This window comes from Lethenteron reissneri, chromosome 62 (genome assembly GCF_015708825.2).
Source record: "Lethenteron reissneri isolate LAM-NWPU_2019-01 chromosome 62, ASM1570882v1, whole genome shotgun sequence".
Lineage (NCBI taxonomy): Eukaryota > Metazoa > Chordata > Hyperoartia > Petromyzontiformes > Petromyzontidae > Lethenteron > Lethenteron reissneri.
In genome coordinates this window covers 1341951-1360186 of record NC_083840.1, presented here as the reverse complement: position 1 = coordinate 1360186, position 18236 = coordinate 1341951, and the positions used below count along the sequence as shown (strand labels likewise).

The 18236-nt window shown below is 48.1% G+C and overlaps 1 protein-coding gene across 1 annotated transcript in view; it reads right to left on the bottom strand.

The window, feature by feature from the left end:
• The window catches only part of NCSTN (nicastrin), a 56378-nt gene extending 38450 nt beyond the window's left edge, over positions 1-17928 (bottom strand). Inside the window, exon 1 of the mRNA XM_061576812.1 lies at positions 17816-17928. Within this exon, the coding sequence (XP_061432796.1) occupies positions 17816-17867 (52 nt within the window). The 5' untranslated portion in view covers positions 17868-17928. The remainder of the gene's footprint in view (positions 1-17815) is intronic.
• Positions 17929-18236: the final 308 nt, after the last annotated feature.

The window sequence follows — 18236 nt, the reverse complement described above, 5'->3', positions numbered from 1 at the left end:
GTCGGATGGCTGTTGATACGCTGTCGCAGTTCGGAACCCGGTCGGTAGGTGGCGCCCACAACTCGCTCGTAGCGTGCAGCGCTGGATCGTCGCCAAGTCGCGACGCTCACCACCGGCGGCAGCGGAGATCTCCGGCGGCAGCAGAGATTGACGAGCTGAAGATGAGTCGAGCCGACCCGCTGGTCGCAGCTCGCTCCTGAGTCGACCCTCCCGGTCGAGCTCGCTCCTGGGTCGACCCGCTGGTCGCCCTCGCTCCTGAGTCGACTCTCTGGTCGCACTCCTGAGTGGACCCGCTCTGGTCGCACTCGTTCCTGAGTCGACCCTCCCGGTCGAGCTTCTGAGTGGACCCTCCCGTCGCACTCCTGCTGAGTCGACCCTCCCGGTCGAGCTTCTGAGTGGACCCTCCCGTCGCACTGGTTTCCAATGTTCAGGATCCGTTCCTTTATGCTGAAAAATCCCCCTGGATCCCGCCCACAAGGCGGGGCTTCCGATTTTTGCTGTGTCAGGATCTGTCCGTAGGCAGGTGTGTCCATGTGTGTGTCCGTATGTCCTTGTGTGCATCACTGACGGTATATTCCGTTGTCAACTCCCTCCATAAAACCCACGAGCAAACAACCAGATGTTACAAATTGTCTCGAAGTCGTCTCTCTGTCTGGGTGCAATTTATCTCTTGTCTGGCCTTCTTCATGAACCCAAAACACAGACGTTACAAATCGTCTCATAGGCGTCTTTGTTCGTGTTGCACAACCTGGAGGGGGGCAACACTCTCTCCGACCCGGCGCACAAAGAAATGGTTAAAAGTTTTAAGTTAACATTTGTCCCTTACTATTTCACAGTTATGATTCTGTATGTAACCTAAGGTCTGTCGTTTCCCATCGTGGTGCTTGACTCAAGTGTAGGTTTCCCCGAGCGTATACACACTCCTATCCCGCGCTGCGGGGATACAAAGACGGCCGGGATCTCCCTTTCTCTCCGACCCTGGGTTTAACATTGTTTTTTTTTTATTATGTATTTATATTTGACCTGGTGGTGATTCATCCCGTTATCCTGGCTTTTCCATAAGTTTAACTTTTGTCTTTCATGCATATACTTATTACTATTAATTTATTTCCGATATCTTAGGTTAAGGGGTAAGTTTCTTGATCCTAGGAATTCGTATTCCTTGGTGCCTGGATGGTTATATAAGCGGAATATAGTTTACGGTGAATAGCGTTAACATTGATGTTATGTGCGATATTATGTATTGTGATGTCTTTAACTTAACTTGTTTGTCAGGGCTTTACTGACACGAAGTTGCATTCCATAGCCTGCAGTCTTTGCCCCACCCTATCTCTGCTCGCCGTTGTTGTTGCCTGCCGTTAATTCAAGGCCTCATTAATTTCCGTCACCCCTGAGTAGGTGAGGGCGGTTGAACCTTGGAGTCAGTTCTGGTTTTTGTCTGCCTGCTTCTTCTTGTGTCCCCTGACCCCGGGAGTTATTATTCTACTTTATGGCCTGTCGAAGCCCCACTCGCTGTTGCTGGGCTGGTGTTGTTCCCGGCTTTTTGCTTACGTTTGCAGTTCGCCGTGCTCTTGATTTCCTTCCCTCTTCAACCTTATATTGACTATTCGCTCCTGTCTGGGTGCGATTCAATTTTGACTTAGGAAGGTTCTGATTGTCATATGCTTCGGGTCGAATTGTATAGAAAGTATTGAAGTATGGAAATAACATTTCATATTGACTTAATGATGGTGATGGTTCAGTAGGCGTAACTTGTGACCTGGTTTAATTGGAGTGGGTGTGAATATCAATAACTTTAGCCTACTCTGTTGTTAAATTCCGACTTTAACGTTACTTTAATAGCAATACAGAATAATTGAGCTTTTTGTCTTAACTAGGCGAATGCGAACTTCTGGTGACCCCCGCAGCCGTGTTGTTCAGCTGGGTCTTGTGCCTTGAGAGATATACAACCCTCTTTTAAATCACCTCTCCCCCTGCCAACCTTCTGCTCTGGGAGTGTTTATTCTTGATTCCAGGTCCAAGGCCCCCTCACATCCAGACGCGCAGGGTTGTTTACATCAGCTCCCCCCCTGTGCACGTGTTCTAACTAGCTCGGAATTCCTGAACACACAATCAGTGATGATTCCTGGTTTTCTGTGGTTGTGATTTAGACAAAGGCGCCTCTGTTTTCTTCCATTGCCTTTGAGTCGACACTGCCCTATTATTTGCCCATGTGCTGAGGTCATAGAATTCGTTTTGACTTCAGTAATATTAACATTCAGTATTGGATTAGCAAATGGGCAATGGTTCATTGATGTAGCTCGCAGCCTGGTCTCCAGTTTGAGCGAGCGCGAGGATCGATAATTTAGCCTACTCTGTTGTTGAATTTCGAATTTTGACGTTACTTTAAAACCATGCAGGATGATTGGGCTTTTTGCCTTAACTATGTCTGGCTGACACTCCCACTGTCTCTGCCGCCTGCACGGGTGACATGTGCCCGTTCATCAGGCCTTATCTTCCCTTGAAGCAACGTTGTAAATTCTGCCATCCTAGCCCTCCTCCGGTTCATTACTTAACAACACCTGGTGTTTTGCAGTTTGCTGCGCTTGGTGTGTTTCACTCATTAAAAAAAACAAGTAAAAAGATAATATATAAAAATCATCAAATATTATTAATCTCAATTATGGAAGAAGGGTTAGTATACAACATTCCGCCCTTTTAAAAATGACCAGTGGTCAAATGGCCACGGGTTATTTTTAAAAAAAATGTATACCCTTCTTCCATCATGAACCATCGATTGTCCTCAAGTTTTGCTGCTATTCCTTACAACGCGCGCGTACGTGTCACAACTTAACATGGTTATTTTGAATTGAGCAAAGAAAATTAAACAAGCGTTAAACATCGATATTGCGTTACATCGGTTCTGATACATCATGACTCCGACGAATATTCATTTTTGTTTTTGTTAAATCCTGGGAAACGCTAGGTAGCGGTTTCGAACGCATTTATGCGTTACTTTCCTCATGTTGCCTCGTTCACCACTTATCACTTCGATAATTCGATCACGGTTTTCGGGGTTCGTTTTTGTAGTTTCTTCTCTCACTCTCTGTGTCGTGGGAGTGTGTGGTGAAAAATTGTGCTGCACATAACCAGAATTCGCGCACCCGACCCACTTTGACCCTTGGTTCGAGGCATTCGCTCTCTCTGCGATTACATGCACATTTGCCGAGTCCGTGTGTCGATTTAATTCTGTCCCTCGTAATGTTGCCCTCTTTGTTTTTACTAGTGTGTTGGATTTCAACACCATTCCCGATACGTCATGGACATTTGTCTCCATTTTAGCACTCCGATCCACATAATTTTTGGTTTCCCTTGGATATTTTCCATTCAAAGGCTCATGCCTGCGCTCCTCAGGGCGTGTCCCTGCTGTCTGTTTTTGTACTGTCCGATCACGCTTCAATGCAACCCTGTCCTTGTATTCGATCCGCGCGTCATTTACGGGAGCACTGTCCACGTTTTTGCCCGCCCTGTCACTTGCAGCCTGCCTGTATTTCACATTGAGCGCCGGGTTTAACACCTCGGCGGGTGTGGCGCGTATGGGCTGCCCGCTCTCAATCACTGTGGATGGTTCATCACGTATTTGGACCGTATTCTGTGTTATTCCTCTATTCCCTCCTGGTATAGCCGGTGGAGGAATTGGTCGGAATTGTATCGATTGTGTTTGACCTCCCATCCTGCGATTCTCGTGAATGTTCGCATCCATACCTCCGCGGTATGTGTAACACCTTCCCGCTAGGTGGTTATCTTCCCATCTCTGTGCGTAATTTGAACCTTGCGTGTGTCGTGGGATGGGGTGTTGATATGGTTCTGTTCTGAACCTCCCCCTCCTACGATTCTCCTGCACCCTTGGCCCAGTGTTTTTCCCATTTGGGTGCCAAATTTTTCCTGGATTGTTACTTCGCCATCCCTGTGGGTAATCTTGACCTTGCGCATGTCGGGGCATGGGGTGTTGGTATGGTTCTATTCTGAACCTCCCCCTCCTGCGATTCTCCTGAATGTTCGGCTTTGTGCCGCTCTCATTCTCGTGCCAACCTCTCTCTGGGTTATTTTGCCATGTGTGCGTGCGTTTCTGCTGCTCTCTGCATGGTGGGACTGCTCGGTGATTTTTATTCCTCTCTGAGAGGCTGGGTTCCTCATCCCTCTCCCTGTGTTCTGGATCCGAATTATGATTCTTAGCTCTGTATAACCATGCCATGTACGCCTTGCTCTCTATGCGGCGTAAGGATGCGGTTTCTGGATTCAAAACCATTCTCACCCTTTCTGTAATCTCTGGGCTCAAGGATTCAAAAAACATTATTTTGAACATTTTATCCCCTTCGTGGTATTGATTCACATCGCCTGCGTAATACGCTCTTTTAAATTGGACGAGGTAGTCACGTGGATCTTGGTCCATGCCCTGGGTCATCGATTTTACAGCATAAAACCCCTCAGTGAGTGTCGAATATTCTCCAAACTTCCGAATCACTGCCAGGCTCAATTGTTTAAAATCATTTCTAACCTTGTGTGGTAGTGACTTTACCCATGGAATAGATTCTTTATGTAAGGTCCGTTTCAACAAACTCGCTTTTTCATCCCGTCTCCTCAGCCCTCTAATCATTGCCTCCTCTTCCACTGTCGCGATATGTGTGTGGATATCCATAGTCTTATTGTGGGGGTCAAAATCGGGAATTCTGACTAGAGCCTTGTCCATCAACTTAAGGGTTTTACTGGTGAACAGGTATTCCGAAAGTTGATTGCTGACAGCGTCATCATCAAACAAGTTATCATCAGGCAATCTGTCACTTTGGTCTGTGCTGTGTCTCTTGTGTTTAAGTGGTGTGCATTTTCTGTGTGCGCGCCCAGGGCCGTGTCGCTCGTGTTGCCATTTCCCTTCAGTTTTTGCCTCTGCCCTTAGTGTACCATGTCCTGGCGATTTTACTTTAACTTTTGTGCGATCAATCCCTGGACTCTGTCCACGTACCCAAGAGAGTGATTTGATGTTACTTCCATATTTATTTTGTGGCTCAACGTCTGTGAGTTTCGCTGGTGTCGCGAGCTTTGACTTCTCCTCCCTCTCGAGGGCGTCTGCTGCTTCAATTTGTTGTTCTATTTGTTCTTCTATTGTAAGGACTCTTCCCTCTTGGTTTGGATCTAGGGCCTTCGTGGTTTCGGGCGGCTCAATTGAAAGTTCCTTTTGCGTTACTATCGGTTGAGTTGCCTTGGCTTCATCCGAGGGTAATACGCTCTTGCCCTTGGGTTCTCCTTCATCAGTTTGCAGTTCGTCGGTTTGGCCTCCAGGGGGCGGTATATACTCCATGAGGGGACGGTCTTTCGGTGATACTGACTCTAAGTCGGCTTCCTTTCGGACTTCTCTCAGTCTGTTAGTCATTAGCTGAGTGATTCGAATTCCTGCGGGGAGCTTGTCTTCGTTCCTGATTGTCGTTGATAGGTCGTCGAGCTCTTGTGTTATCACTTGGATTCCCGTGGAGTCTCTCATAACGTCTTCATCTTCTGAGTCCCTTTGTTTCTCCGGCATTGACTGTGCCCAAATTTGTCGGGATTCAAGGTTCACAATGGGTTTCAGGCGATTCAGTAGTTCGATCCCAAAAATCAGTTCTTTACCTGGGTATTGTACGACATATAGTGGATGGTTCATGTTGATTTTGTTGAACGTCAACTTCGTCATAACTTTGCCCAATGGTCGCATGTGGGTCCCTTCACATCCTGAGTAGGTAAGTTTACTTGGCATCATTTGTAGTGTTTCATTCTTCCTCTGGAGGGCAGTCTGGAGTTCGTCAAATAATTCTCTGGATATCATGGATATTTCTGCTCCAGTATCACAAAGGCCCTGGCTGGTCAGGGTGTCTTGCAGTATTACTTCCACGTGGACTCGTCCGACTGGTCCTACGGGAATCAATTCCCCCAGATGGTACCCTTTTCCCTCTGGTACCACTTCGGTGATTGCTTCGAGGCTTCTTGTCTTCCCTACGTTCACTTGGGCTACCTTTGCTCTGGGTGTGTCCTCCTCTTGTGTGGGTATAGTTGGTATTCTTCCCTTCGCTACTTGCATGGGAGTCTTCATACTCCCTAGGAGCTCTTTTTCCATCCTAATGTGGTGAGCATATCGATTCCTGTTAGCTAACGGTGGTCTATGCTCCATTGCTAGTGGAGGCGGCAGTGGGGGACGATATGGTAACTGGTTTGGTGGGTGTCGGCCTCCGCGGTGTAGGTATGGCCCGTCACTCTCTCCTCCTCCTCCATAATTCCAGCCTCCGCCCTCTTCTGCATTCCATGGTGGTGGCGGCTGTGGGTGCCATGTTCCTCTGGCCTCGTTCCTCCTCTCACGTGGAACGTTATTCAGCGTGTTGTGGACGGGTGTTGATTCTATTGGGTTGGGCGCCCTCTCCTGGGGGAATTCATGTTCACCCCGTGTGGCGCTAATATTATTCCTTGGAGATTCGCTTCCCTCCAGATCGAGGCATTCTTTATCTCTGGTGACGATGTGGGTTTTGGCTATGCCAGTGGTTTTCCGTCCGTTCACCCAGGCCGTGTGGGCCTTGCTTTCAATCTGGCGTAGGGAGGCAGTCTCGGGGTCCAACATCATTCCTACTATTCTCACTATTTCAGGTCTCAATGATTGGAAGAACATCACTTTTAAGACTGTCTTATCTCCCTGGGCATTGTCCACGTCCCCTGCGTAATATGCTTTCTTAAGGCGTAGGAGATAATCTCGTGGGTCTTCGTCTACACGCTGGGTCATCAACTTTGCCGCGTTCAATCCTTCGGATAGTGTGGAGTATTCCCCAAATCTCTTAACTACTGCTCGGCTCAATTGTTTAAAGTCACTCTTCACCCTATTTGGCAGGGAGGCTACCCATGGTCTGGCGGGTTCATGTAGGCTCCTTGATAATAAACATGCCTTTTCTGCTGATTTACCCAGACCCCGGATCTTAGCCTCCTGTTCTACTGTAGTTATGTGAGTGTGGATATCCCTGTTTTTGTTATGTGGATCGAAATAGGGAATTCTCACGAGTGCTTTGTCCATTAGTTTTAGTGTCTTACTGTTAAAAGTGTGTTGTTCGTCATCAGTGGTGTCGGTTCCTGAGGAGTGCTCCCTTGAGCTACCCTTGTCTCCACTATCACTGTTGTCATGTGTCCCGTGTCTGTGTCGTGATCTCCCTCTGTCCGAGGATTCGTATCTGTCCCGTTGCTTGTGTCTCTTGTTTTCCTTATGTGGGTCTTGTGATTCGTGCTTGTGGGTTGGTGTGCGTGATCTCCTTGAGCGGTGTCTATGTGGTGAGTGTTTTTGTCCTTGACCTTCATGCTGCCTACTACGTGTGTGGTGCCTGCTAGGTGAGGTGTTGAATTTATGTTTGTCTCGTGCTTCATGGTTATCGGGATTCCTGTCTCTGGGATTTTTTGTGCGGGTGGTTTTGCGTGGGTGATTTTTACATGTCATGCGTCCCTCTGGTGAGCTCTCTCTGGTACCCATGTCGTGTTGGTCATTGTCAGAGGAGTCAGTGTTAGATGAGCCGTCACCATCACGATGGCTCTGCTTAACATAACTTTTGTAGTGCCTTTTGCACCTGTTACGTGGGTCAACTTGGCTCGGTGATTTCTGCTTATCCCATGGCTCATGCTTGTGTGATGTGCGTCTCTCTGGTGAGCTCCTGTTACGTGTGTCGTGTTGGTCGTGTTTGTGCGAGGTGCGTTTCTCTGGTGAGCTGTCTCTGTCATCTGCATCATGTCGGTCATACTTGCGTAGCGTGCGTCTGCCTGGTGTTCTGTTTATGTCATGTTTCCCGTCTTGCACCAGCTCCGCCCTTTCCCGCTCTATCATTACAGTGTATCCTGATGACTTAGGGTTAATTATTTGTCTCTCTCTAACGTTGGGGTGGTCGGCCTCATGTTTTCCCGTTTGTATTATTATTTCCTCTTCTCTCTCCTCGATTTGCGAGGGTGTTACTTTATCAAAATTGCTTTGCATAGTAGCCACACTCATTGTGGGATCTGGCCCTGGGCTACGTCCCCGTGGCTCGGAGTGTGGTAAATTGTTACTCCCGTATGTGTCCTGTGTATCAACGTCTGGGTGTTTCACTGGTGCATTTAGTGCGGATTCTTTCTCTCTCACGAGGGCGTGCAGACGCTCTACCTGCACCATTAAGGACAGTTTCTCTTGTCTCTCCCTTTCAAATTTTTCCTCATTCCATAATCTTTCTCTGTCTGTCTGTGCGAGGAGATACGAGTCTACCCTCGCTATTTCTGCAATTTTTACGTCACGTTTGGCTTTGCCACATTTCATCACGTCCTTAAGTAGTTTCCTTCTATGGGCCTTAACATCTTCTGTATGGCTCCCCTCCCATATATCTCTCTGCTCCGTCTGCTGGCTAGCAGTCCGTCCAGTACGTTTTAACACAAATTCCCGATATTGTTTTTCCATAGATTCCATCTCCTCCTCAGAGGTCCACTCTGTATCAGTGTTATGCGTTGGTGTGTCAAACTCAGAATGTTGTGGATCCTGTGCCATCTCTATTATGTAGTGTGGTTAATAGACTTAAGAGTGTATCTTAATTCTAACATCTCATGTGCGTCGTGAGTTACTCTAGAATTCCCTTTCAGAGCACATATAAACAATTGTATCACAGGATGCGTCAGTTTAACTCGAGCAAATAATCTCAGCCCAGCTGTCTTTTTTATACTCTGCTACTCTGGTACCTCCCTTCAGAGCGCGTTTTGTTTGTATACCCCCGTTTACAATCACAAGGCAACGTTAGTTCACAACACTTTGATTAACACATCAGTGATTCGTTCCTGAATTCATGCATAAACTGTCTGCGAGAGATCCCGGACGAGCCCCCATTATGTTGTATATGTTGGGTATGAAAATTTGTTATGTTGTATGCGTGCGTGGGTGAAATTATTATGTTGTATGTGTGGGTTATGAATATTCAGTGGAAATAATAATAATTAATGAAATTTGGCCAAATGTGTAATTATCCGGAAATATGTTAATTATGTAATTACGCACATTTTAATTATGCCAATTCGAGAGGTAATCGTATTAATTATGCGAGTGGGTGTAATTATGATAACGCAAGTCGTTATGATAACCAGACCCCGGTTCACCCCGTTATCGCTTTAACATTTACTGAGTATGTATTAGTGTGTTTATTAAGGTCACCAAGTTCAAATCTCAACGCAGAAGCAGATCTTATGCATAGATTTCAGGAAAGAATCACACAACCACTTCTGTATTGATCAATTTATTACTAATTCAACCTTAACTATGATATAGTATGCGAACTCTCAATCCCTGAACGTCAATACGGCATCAATACAGTATCATCAACGATTGTCTGATTTCACTTTGACAACGGCACATGGATCCCGCATAACGCGATGGTTGTTAGTGAGAGAGAGAGTCGTTAAAACATGCAAATACTATGCTAAGAAAACCTTAACGTTAATGAATGATTATACTCAATATTGTTCACGCAGTACCGCACTCCTTATTGATCATACGCAACCCTTATCACGTTGTTAACACCTTGGGTCACGGAACAGTTGAATATTCTGTAGAGGATGCGAGTACGTGCGGCGATTATGACTGAAAGATACTTGAAAGATTATACGGCGATAAACAAAAACACAATCAAAACAGTTATTATTCTTAAAGGCACCAATCTCAACAGATACATCGGCAGGTTATCTCAGAACGGCTCGGAGTAAGGGCCTGCGATGGTGCTCCTTTTCCGAAGATCGTTATCTTATACCAAGTTTACTAATTGGGGACCAGATCACCTGATAAGGGTCCGGTGGGCCACCACTCCCCACGTGAGCGTGGCTCGGCGGAAGGAGGTGCCAAGAATCAGTTCGTATTGATGGATCTGTTGGGAATTTATGCGATTAAGAGTACAGCCCACTAAATATTAAAGATAAAAATTAAGAATACTCTTATAAACGACGGATGGCCACCACTCGGTCTCGTTGTGATGCTTTCCAGCCACGGATGGCTTATGGGTTCGAGTGTGTTTGAGTGGTAAGAGTTGTCTTGAATAGTCAGTGTTCGGAGTCGATTCTTTAGGTCAAACAGACGCCTGGTGGTCGTGTGGTGAGGGGGCGGTGCGCGTCATACGTATCCATCGCTCCCCTGTCGGATGGCTGTTGATACGCTGTCGCAGTTCGGAACCCGGTCGGTAGGTGGCGCCCACAACTCGCTCGTAGCGTGCAGCGCTGGATCGTCGCCAAGTCGCGACGCTCACCACCGGCGGCAGCGGAGATCTCCGGCGGCAGCAGAGATTGACGAGCTGAAGATGAGTCGAGCCGACCCGCTGGTCGCAGCTCGCTCCTGAGTCGACCCTCCCGGTCGAGCTCGCTCCTGGGTCGACCCGCTGGTCGCCCTCGCTCCTGAGTCGACTCTCTGGTCGCACTCCTGAGTGGACCCGCTCTGGTCGCACTCGTTCCTGAGTCGACCCTCCCGGTCGAGCTTCTGAGTGGACCCTCCCGTCGCACTCCTGCTGAGTCGACCCTCCCGGTCGAGCTTCTGAGTGGACCCTCCCGTCGCACTGGTTTCCAATGTTCAGGATCCGTTCCTTTATGCTGAAAAATCCCCCTGGATCCCGCCCACAAGGCGGGGCTTCCGATTTTTGCTGTGTCAGGATCTGTCCGTAGGCAGGTGTGTCCATGTGTGTGTCCGTATGTCCTTGTGTGCATCACTGACGGTATATTCCGTTGTCAACTCCCTCCATAAAACCCACGAGCAAACAACCAGATGTTACAAATTGTCTCGAAGTCGTCTCTCTGTCTGGGTGCAATTTATCTCTTGTCTGGCCTTCTTCATGAACCCAAAACACAGACGTTACAAATCGTCTCATAGGCGTCTTTGTTCGTGTTGCACAACCTGGAGGGGGGCAACACTCTCTCCGACCCGGCGCACAAAGAAATGGTTAAAAGTTTTAAGTTAACATTTGTCCCTTACTATTTCACAGTTATGATTCTGTATGTAACCTAAGGTCTGTCGTTTCCCATCGTGGTGCTTGACTCAAGTGTAGGTTTCCCCGAGCGTATACACACTCCTATCCCGCGCTGCGGGGATACAAAGACGGCCGGGATCTCCCTTTCTCTCCGACCCTGGGTTTAACATTGTTTTTTTTTTATTATGTATTTATATTTGACCTGGTGGTGATTCATCCCGTTATCCTGGCTTTTCCATAAGTTTAACTTTTGTCTTTCATGCATATACTTATTACTATTAATTTATTTCCGATATCTTAGGTTAAGGGGTAAGTTTCTTGATCCTAGGAATTCGTATTCCTTGGTGCCTGGATGGTTATATAAGCGGAATATAGTTTACGGTGAATAGCGTTAACATTGATGTTATGTGCGATATTATGTATTGTGATGTCTTTAACTTAACTTGTTTGTCAGGGCTTTACTGACACGAAGTTGCATTCCATAGCCTGCAGTCTTTGCCCCACCCTATCTCTGCTCGCCGTTGTTGTTGCCTGCCGTTAATTCAAGGCCTCATTAATTTCCGTCACCCCTGAGTAGGTGAGGGCGGTTGAACCTTGGAGTCAGTTCTGGTTTTTGTCTGCCTGCTTCTTCTTGTGTCCCCTGACCCCGGGAGTTATTATTCTACTTTATGGCCTGTCGAAGCCCCACTCGCTGTTGCTGGGCTGGTGTTGTTCCCGGCTTTTTGCTTACGTTTGCAGTTCGCCGTGCTCTTGATTTCCTTCCCTCTTCAACCTTATATTGACTATTCGCTCCTGTCTGGGTGCGATTCAATTTTGACTTAGGAAGGTTCTGATTGTCATATGCTTCGGGTCGAATTGTATAGAAAGTATTGAAGTATGGAAATAACATTTCATATTGACTTAATGATGGTGATGGTTCAGTAGGCGTAACTTGTGACCTGGTTTAATTGGAGTGGGTGTGAATATCAATAACTTTAGCCTACTCTGTTGTTAAATTCCGACTTTAACGTTACTTTAATAGCAATACAGAATAATTGAGCTTTTTGTCTTAACTAGGCGAATGCGAACTTCTGGTGACCCCCGCAGCCGTGTTGTTCAGCTGGGTCTTGTGCCTTGAGAGATATACAACCCTCTTTTAAATCACCTCTCCCCCTGCCAACCTTCTGCTCTGGGAGTGTTTATTCTTGATTCCAGGTCCAAGGCCCCCTCACATCCAGACGCGCAGGGTTGTTTACATCAGCTCCCCCCCTGTGCACGTGTTCTAACTAGCTCGGAATTCCTGAACACACAATCAGTGATGATTCCTGGTTTTCTGTGGTTGTGATTTAGACAAAGGCGCCTCTGTTTTCTTCCATTGCCTTTGAGTCGACACTGCCCTATTATTTGCCCATGTGCTGAGGTCATAGAATTCGTTTTGACTTCAGTAATATTAACATTCAGTATTGGATTAGCAAATGGGCAATGGTTCATTGATGTAGCTCGCAGCCTGGTCTCCAGTTTGAGCGAGCGCGAGGATCGATAATTTAGCCTACTCTGTTGTTGAATTTCGAATTTTGACGTTACTTTAAAACCATGCAGGATGATTGGGCTTTTTGCCTTAACTATGTCTGGCTGACACTCCCACTGTCTCTGCCGCCTGCACGGGTGACATGTGCCCGTTCATCAGGCCTTATCTTCCCTTGAAGCAACGTTGTAAATTCTGCCATCCTAGCCCTCCTCCGGTTCATTACTTAACAACACCTGGTGTTTTGCAGTTTGCTGCGCTTGGTGTGTTTCACTCATTAAAAAAAACAAGTAAAAAGATAATATATAAAAATCATCAAATATTATTAATCTCAATTATGGAAGAAGGGTTAGTATACAACACAAGACAAAAACCCTCCTTGATATGAAGCTTTCGTGACTGCAGGAATCCATCCTCTTTGGTTCGAGACCCTCCTCTAAAGACCCTCTTAAACAGCCCTCACAGACTGCTGGGGCAAGTGCTGTTAGCGAGCAGCACCTATGAAGGCTGAAACTGTGTTAGAGGGGGTGGGTGGCCAGCACCATGCCCAGCTGTCTGTCTCCCCAGTGGAGATGTTTACACACCGCACCAGGTGCTGCTCATTTGAGACGGAGTCAACCTAGGGGAGGCCCAGAACCGGTTCAGATATTCGTCAATAATGTTGGCCGTGAATCGAACCCAGGTCGCCGGGTTCGTAGCACAGCTACACTACCACACCGCTCTCCACAAAGACACGCTTGCACATACACACACACACACGCGCACGCAAACACATTGTGCAGTGCACGTCTTTATATCCGTCCACTGCGGGAAGAGGGCCTCCCCACTCCGTGCATGTCAGAGGAGTTATTCGAATCTACTTTACCCATGTGGTCAATGCGGAATGTTGGAGGTGGGGGGACATAGATAAATGAGGGCACACAAGTACAGTTCATACTCTTTGGTTCTTTCAGTAAAGTCACGTAGGTAGAAAATAAAATAGATCACAAGCATCCGTCATCAGGTGGGAAAGCAGTCAATGCTTTCCCACCTGTGTTGTGCCCGAAACGTCGTGATCTATTTGATTTTATTTTCTACCTACGTGACTTTACCGAAAGAACCAAAGAGTATGGATTCCTGCAGTCACGAAAGCTTCAAATCAAGATAGAAAAATAACAGATCTCGACGTTTCGACCGCAACACACCCACCACCCCTCTCACGACGTTCCGATCGTGACGACTGCTTGTGTTGCGGTCGAAACGTCGTGATCTATTATTTGTTATTGAGGGACTACTACTGTGTTGCATGTATCTTGGTGTGGTCTGGGATTGTTGTTGTTGTTCTTGCTGCCTTTCCCAAGCTTGACTATTTCACTTGGCTGGCCTGGGAAAGTCTGGGAATTCCCCAGGAAGAGCTAGAGTGTATAGTGTAGTGTATAGTGTAGTGTATAGTAGTGTAGTGTATAGTGTAGTAGTGTATAGTGTAGTAGTGTATAGTAGGATATAGTGTATATAGTGTAGTGTAGTAGTGCATAGTGTAGTAGTGCATAGTGTAGTAGTGCATAGTGTAGTAGTGTATAGTGTAGTAGTGTAATGTAGTCGTATATAGTATAGTAGTGTATAGTGTAGTAGTGTATAGTAGTGTATAGTGTATAGTAGTGTATAGTGTTGTATAGTGTATAGTAGTGCTGGAGTCTGTCCCCAGGGAAAGGGAGGTGTTGAATGCCACTACTCAATGCCCTTCCGACAGGAATCTTTTTGGTGTTTAACCATCTTAACAACGGCTGTTGTATTGCCAGAAAGGGTAAAAACCTACTCCAAGCACAGCCCTGGTTGGTGTCCACGAGGCATCACGAGATCAGAACATCACGGGATCAAGTGCATTTCGGACGATTTGGTCAGAGACAAAGATCCCCTGTATAGCCTTAACAGACTGCTTGGGCAAGTGCTGTTAGCGAGCACCTATGAAGGCCGGCACTGCACACAAGGGGGTGGGTGGCCAGCACCACGCCCGGCCGCCTTTGTCTCCCGAGTGGCGATAGTGTTAAGATAACAAAAGGGGTTCCGCAGGGTTCCATCCTCGGCCCCCTCTTGTTCTCTCTGTGTCAATCACTTGGGCTCTGACCTGGATCATTCCAGGGTAAATCTGTTTACAGATGACACGATATTGATTACTGCTGGCCGCTCTCTGGATGACGTGATTGCTAAGCTCCAGGGTGATTTAAAAAAATTACATCAGCTAGTTGCTCTGAAACTAGTCCTGAATACCTCCAAAACCAAGGTGCTATGCTTCTCACCAGGACTAAAGCAGGAGGTTATTTTTCCCCAATTGCATTCCTTAAATAATTATCAAATAGAGCGAGTCAAGATATATAAGTATTCAAAACTGAATTTTCAAGATCACATTGATTATATTGGTAAAAAGACAAAATTCAATATTGGTTTTCTGTATCAACACAAGCATTGCCTCCCCCCTATGTTCCATTTGGAATTGATAAAAGCCACCATACTTCCTCGACTTGATTACTGTAACATCATTGGAACCTCCTTTGCCAGTAGCAAAATATGATAATTGGTTTCCTACCCTTTTATCTGGCAACAAAACTGACACCTTTTTTACAAGGAGTCATGTTTGCATTGACCTCAATACCTGCGGTTGGAATGCAAACAAAAAACACAACTCTGATAATGTATGCACTGTCCTTGAAATTGATCGGTCCACACCCGAGACAGCTTTTCTTAGAGCCTCGTCTTGCCGGGAGGTCATGGGACAGACCCGCAGATGCTCCGGGTTAACTGAGATGCCCGACAGAAGAGGCACCCGGCACTCCAGCGCTCCACACACCCTCTGCCAACTTGCACAATTAACCTCTCCCCTCCACGTGGTGTCAAACGCGAAACACTGCGGCGTGCCGTCAAACAATGGCACTGGAGGTGAAAGGCTGATGTGAGTTGGGGGGAGGACACCGATTTTTCTAGGAGATGTTAACTCCCTCGCCTGGTATGCAGGTCGTGGGTTCGATCCTGACCCTGACACCTGCTGTATGTTTTGAGTTGTCGTCTCTCTCTCATCATCATAATTACGGGGACTAGGAGATGTCAACTCCCTTGCCCTGGTATGCAGGAGGTCGTGGGTTCGATCCCGATCCTGACGCCTGCTGTATATTTGGAGTTTGCGTCTCTCTCTCTCATCATCACTGTGAATAGATGTTAACTACCTCGCCTGGTATGCAGGAGGTCGTGGGTTCGATCCCGATCCTGACGCCTGCTGTATATTTGGAGTTTGCGTCTCTCTCTCTCATCATCACTGTGAATAGATGTTAACTACCTCGCCTGGTATGCAGGAGGTCGTGGGTTCGATCCCGACCCTGACGCCTGCTGTATAGTTGGAGTTTGCATGTGCCTCTCCCCGTGGTCGCGTGGAATCAAGGTCACGGGTTTGGGAGTGTTTGCCTGCTGCTATACATTTCCACACGAAGATGAAAAGCCACTTCGCTGAGCCATCATGTGCGGCCAGGTCGCTTCTGAAAAGGAGCTACATAGCTCAGACTGATAACTATAATCTAAATTGTCTTATGGTTGTTATTGTTTGACTTGCATCCCACTGGGATTTTTGCACACAGCATTGATATACGGTGGCTTTTTCTGGAAGACTTTTGCTGTTTTTTCCTGGATTTTTCTGTTTGCGCGTAGTCACTTTAAGATGTTTTCTTGTTCATGTTTTTGTTTGTTGCGGTTGCGCCCGATTCAAGAGCCGAATGGCTCACAGGGCTCTACCAAATAAATGAAACTGAAAAAGTGTGGCCTCTCACTGCCTCACCGTCTATCACTGTACATCACTGAGTCTCTTCCTGCATCGTCTTGTATCCCTGTCTGACCGTGGCTTACACGTATTTCGCCGTCTATCACCGTGTCTGTGTCCCGTGTCTCACCGTCTGATCGCCCTGTCTCCCCCAAGTCTCGCCGTGTCTTAATGAACGTCCCCCTTATCTCCCGTGTCTCAGCGTCTCTCGCCGTGCATCACCCAGGCATCCAGCGTCTCCCTTCTCCCCGTGTCTTACCATCACCGTGTCCTGCTGTCCTATCGCCCTGTCTCCCCACATGTCTCGCGGGCCTTTTCCCTGGCTCTCACCGCGTCTCCCCGCGTCTCCCGTGCTTCCTTGCGTCGCATCGTGTGACAAACCGCCCTTGGTGAGAGACTCGTTACGATTGCGGGCTAAGGCAGGGAGGCAAGGGGGTTGCTAATGGAATGGATGCGGCTGGGCTGGGTGGTGGCTCGTCCGTAGTGGCATCGAACCCACGACCTTCCGTGTACCAGGCGAGGTAGTTCACATCTCGCCACCATGGGGAGATACACAAACCTGTCAAACCCTCATCAGTGCCCTGCCGTATTACAGACCAATTCACGCCGTATTGGTTACTCCGTGCACTTAGAAATCTCAACGTTTATCCTACAGAGTGCCATCACAAGGGGGAAACACAATAGACAATCACCACTACTACTACACTCACCACTATAGATCTGTCAATCCCTTATCAGTGCCCTACCTATTACAGACCAATTCACACCGTATTGGGCACTCCGTGCACTTACAAATCTCAACGTTCATCCTACAGAGTGCCATCACAAGGGGGAAACACAATAGACAATCACCACTACTACACTCACCACTACTACACTCACCACTATAGATCTGTCAATCCATTATCAGTGCCCTGCCGTAATACAGACCAATTCAGACCTCATTGGTCACCCCGTGCCCAATCTAGATTTGAAGTTTTCGTGACTGCCGGGATCCATTCTCTTTGGTTCTTTCGGTAAAGTCACGTGGGTGTAAAATAAAACAAATTAAATTAAATCACGACGTTTCGGGCGCAACACAAGCGTCCGTCACCAGGTGGGACAACCACAGCAAGAAACAATTGCTGAAGTGGGCAAAAGGGGCTGCTGCAACAAGAGGCCATATAGGTTAGAGACGGGGGGGGGGGGGCCCTCTCTTACCTATATATCCCCTTTGCTTGTGTTGCGCCCGAAACGTCGTCATTTAGTTCACTTTGTTTTATTTTGTACCCACGTAACTTTACCGAAACAACCCAAGAGTATGCACCCCGTGCCCGATATGCATCTCAACACAAACACACACGACGCGGCACGCCGGCACGGAGCCGCGAACTCGTGCAACAACACGGGGGGGGGGGAGGAACCGTGTGGGTCGACGCACGGTTATGGACAACAGGGGAAGCCTGAGAGACACGGGGGTGTGGGAGAGACACGGGAGAGACAACGAGAGAGAGGGGGAGAGGGTCTCAGAGACACCCGGCCACTGCCTTGCTCCCTCACCCGCCAGCAGCAGCAGCAGCGGCAGCAGCGGCGACAACCACCAGGCGGCCATGACGGGGAGTCTCTTCCGGGTTTGCCTGCGGGCCGGAAGTGAAGTAGCGAGGAGACAGGAAACCCGCCCCACCACCCCCCCTCACCACCCCCCTCCACCCCGCCCCTCTACCCCACCACCCCCCTCCCCCCTCCACCCCGCCCCTCCACCCCCCCCCCCACCACCCCTCCACCACCCCCCCCCTCCACCACCCCGCCCCTTCACCCCCCCTCACCACCCCCCTCCCCCCTCCACCCCGCCCCTCCACCCCCCCTCACCACCCCCCTCCCCCCTCCACCCCGCCCCTCCACCCCACCACCCCCCTCCCCCCTCCACCCCGCCCCTCCACCCCACCACCCCTCCACCACCCCGCCCCTCCACCACCCCGCC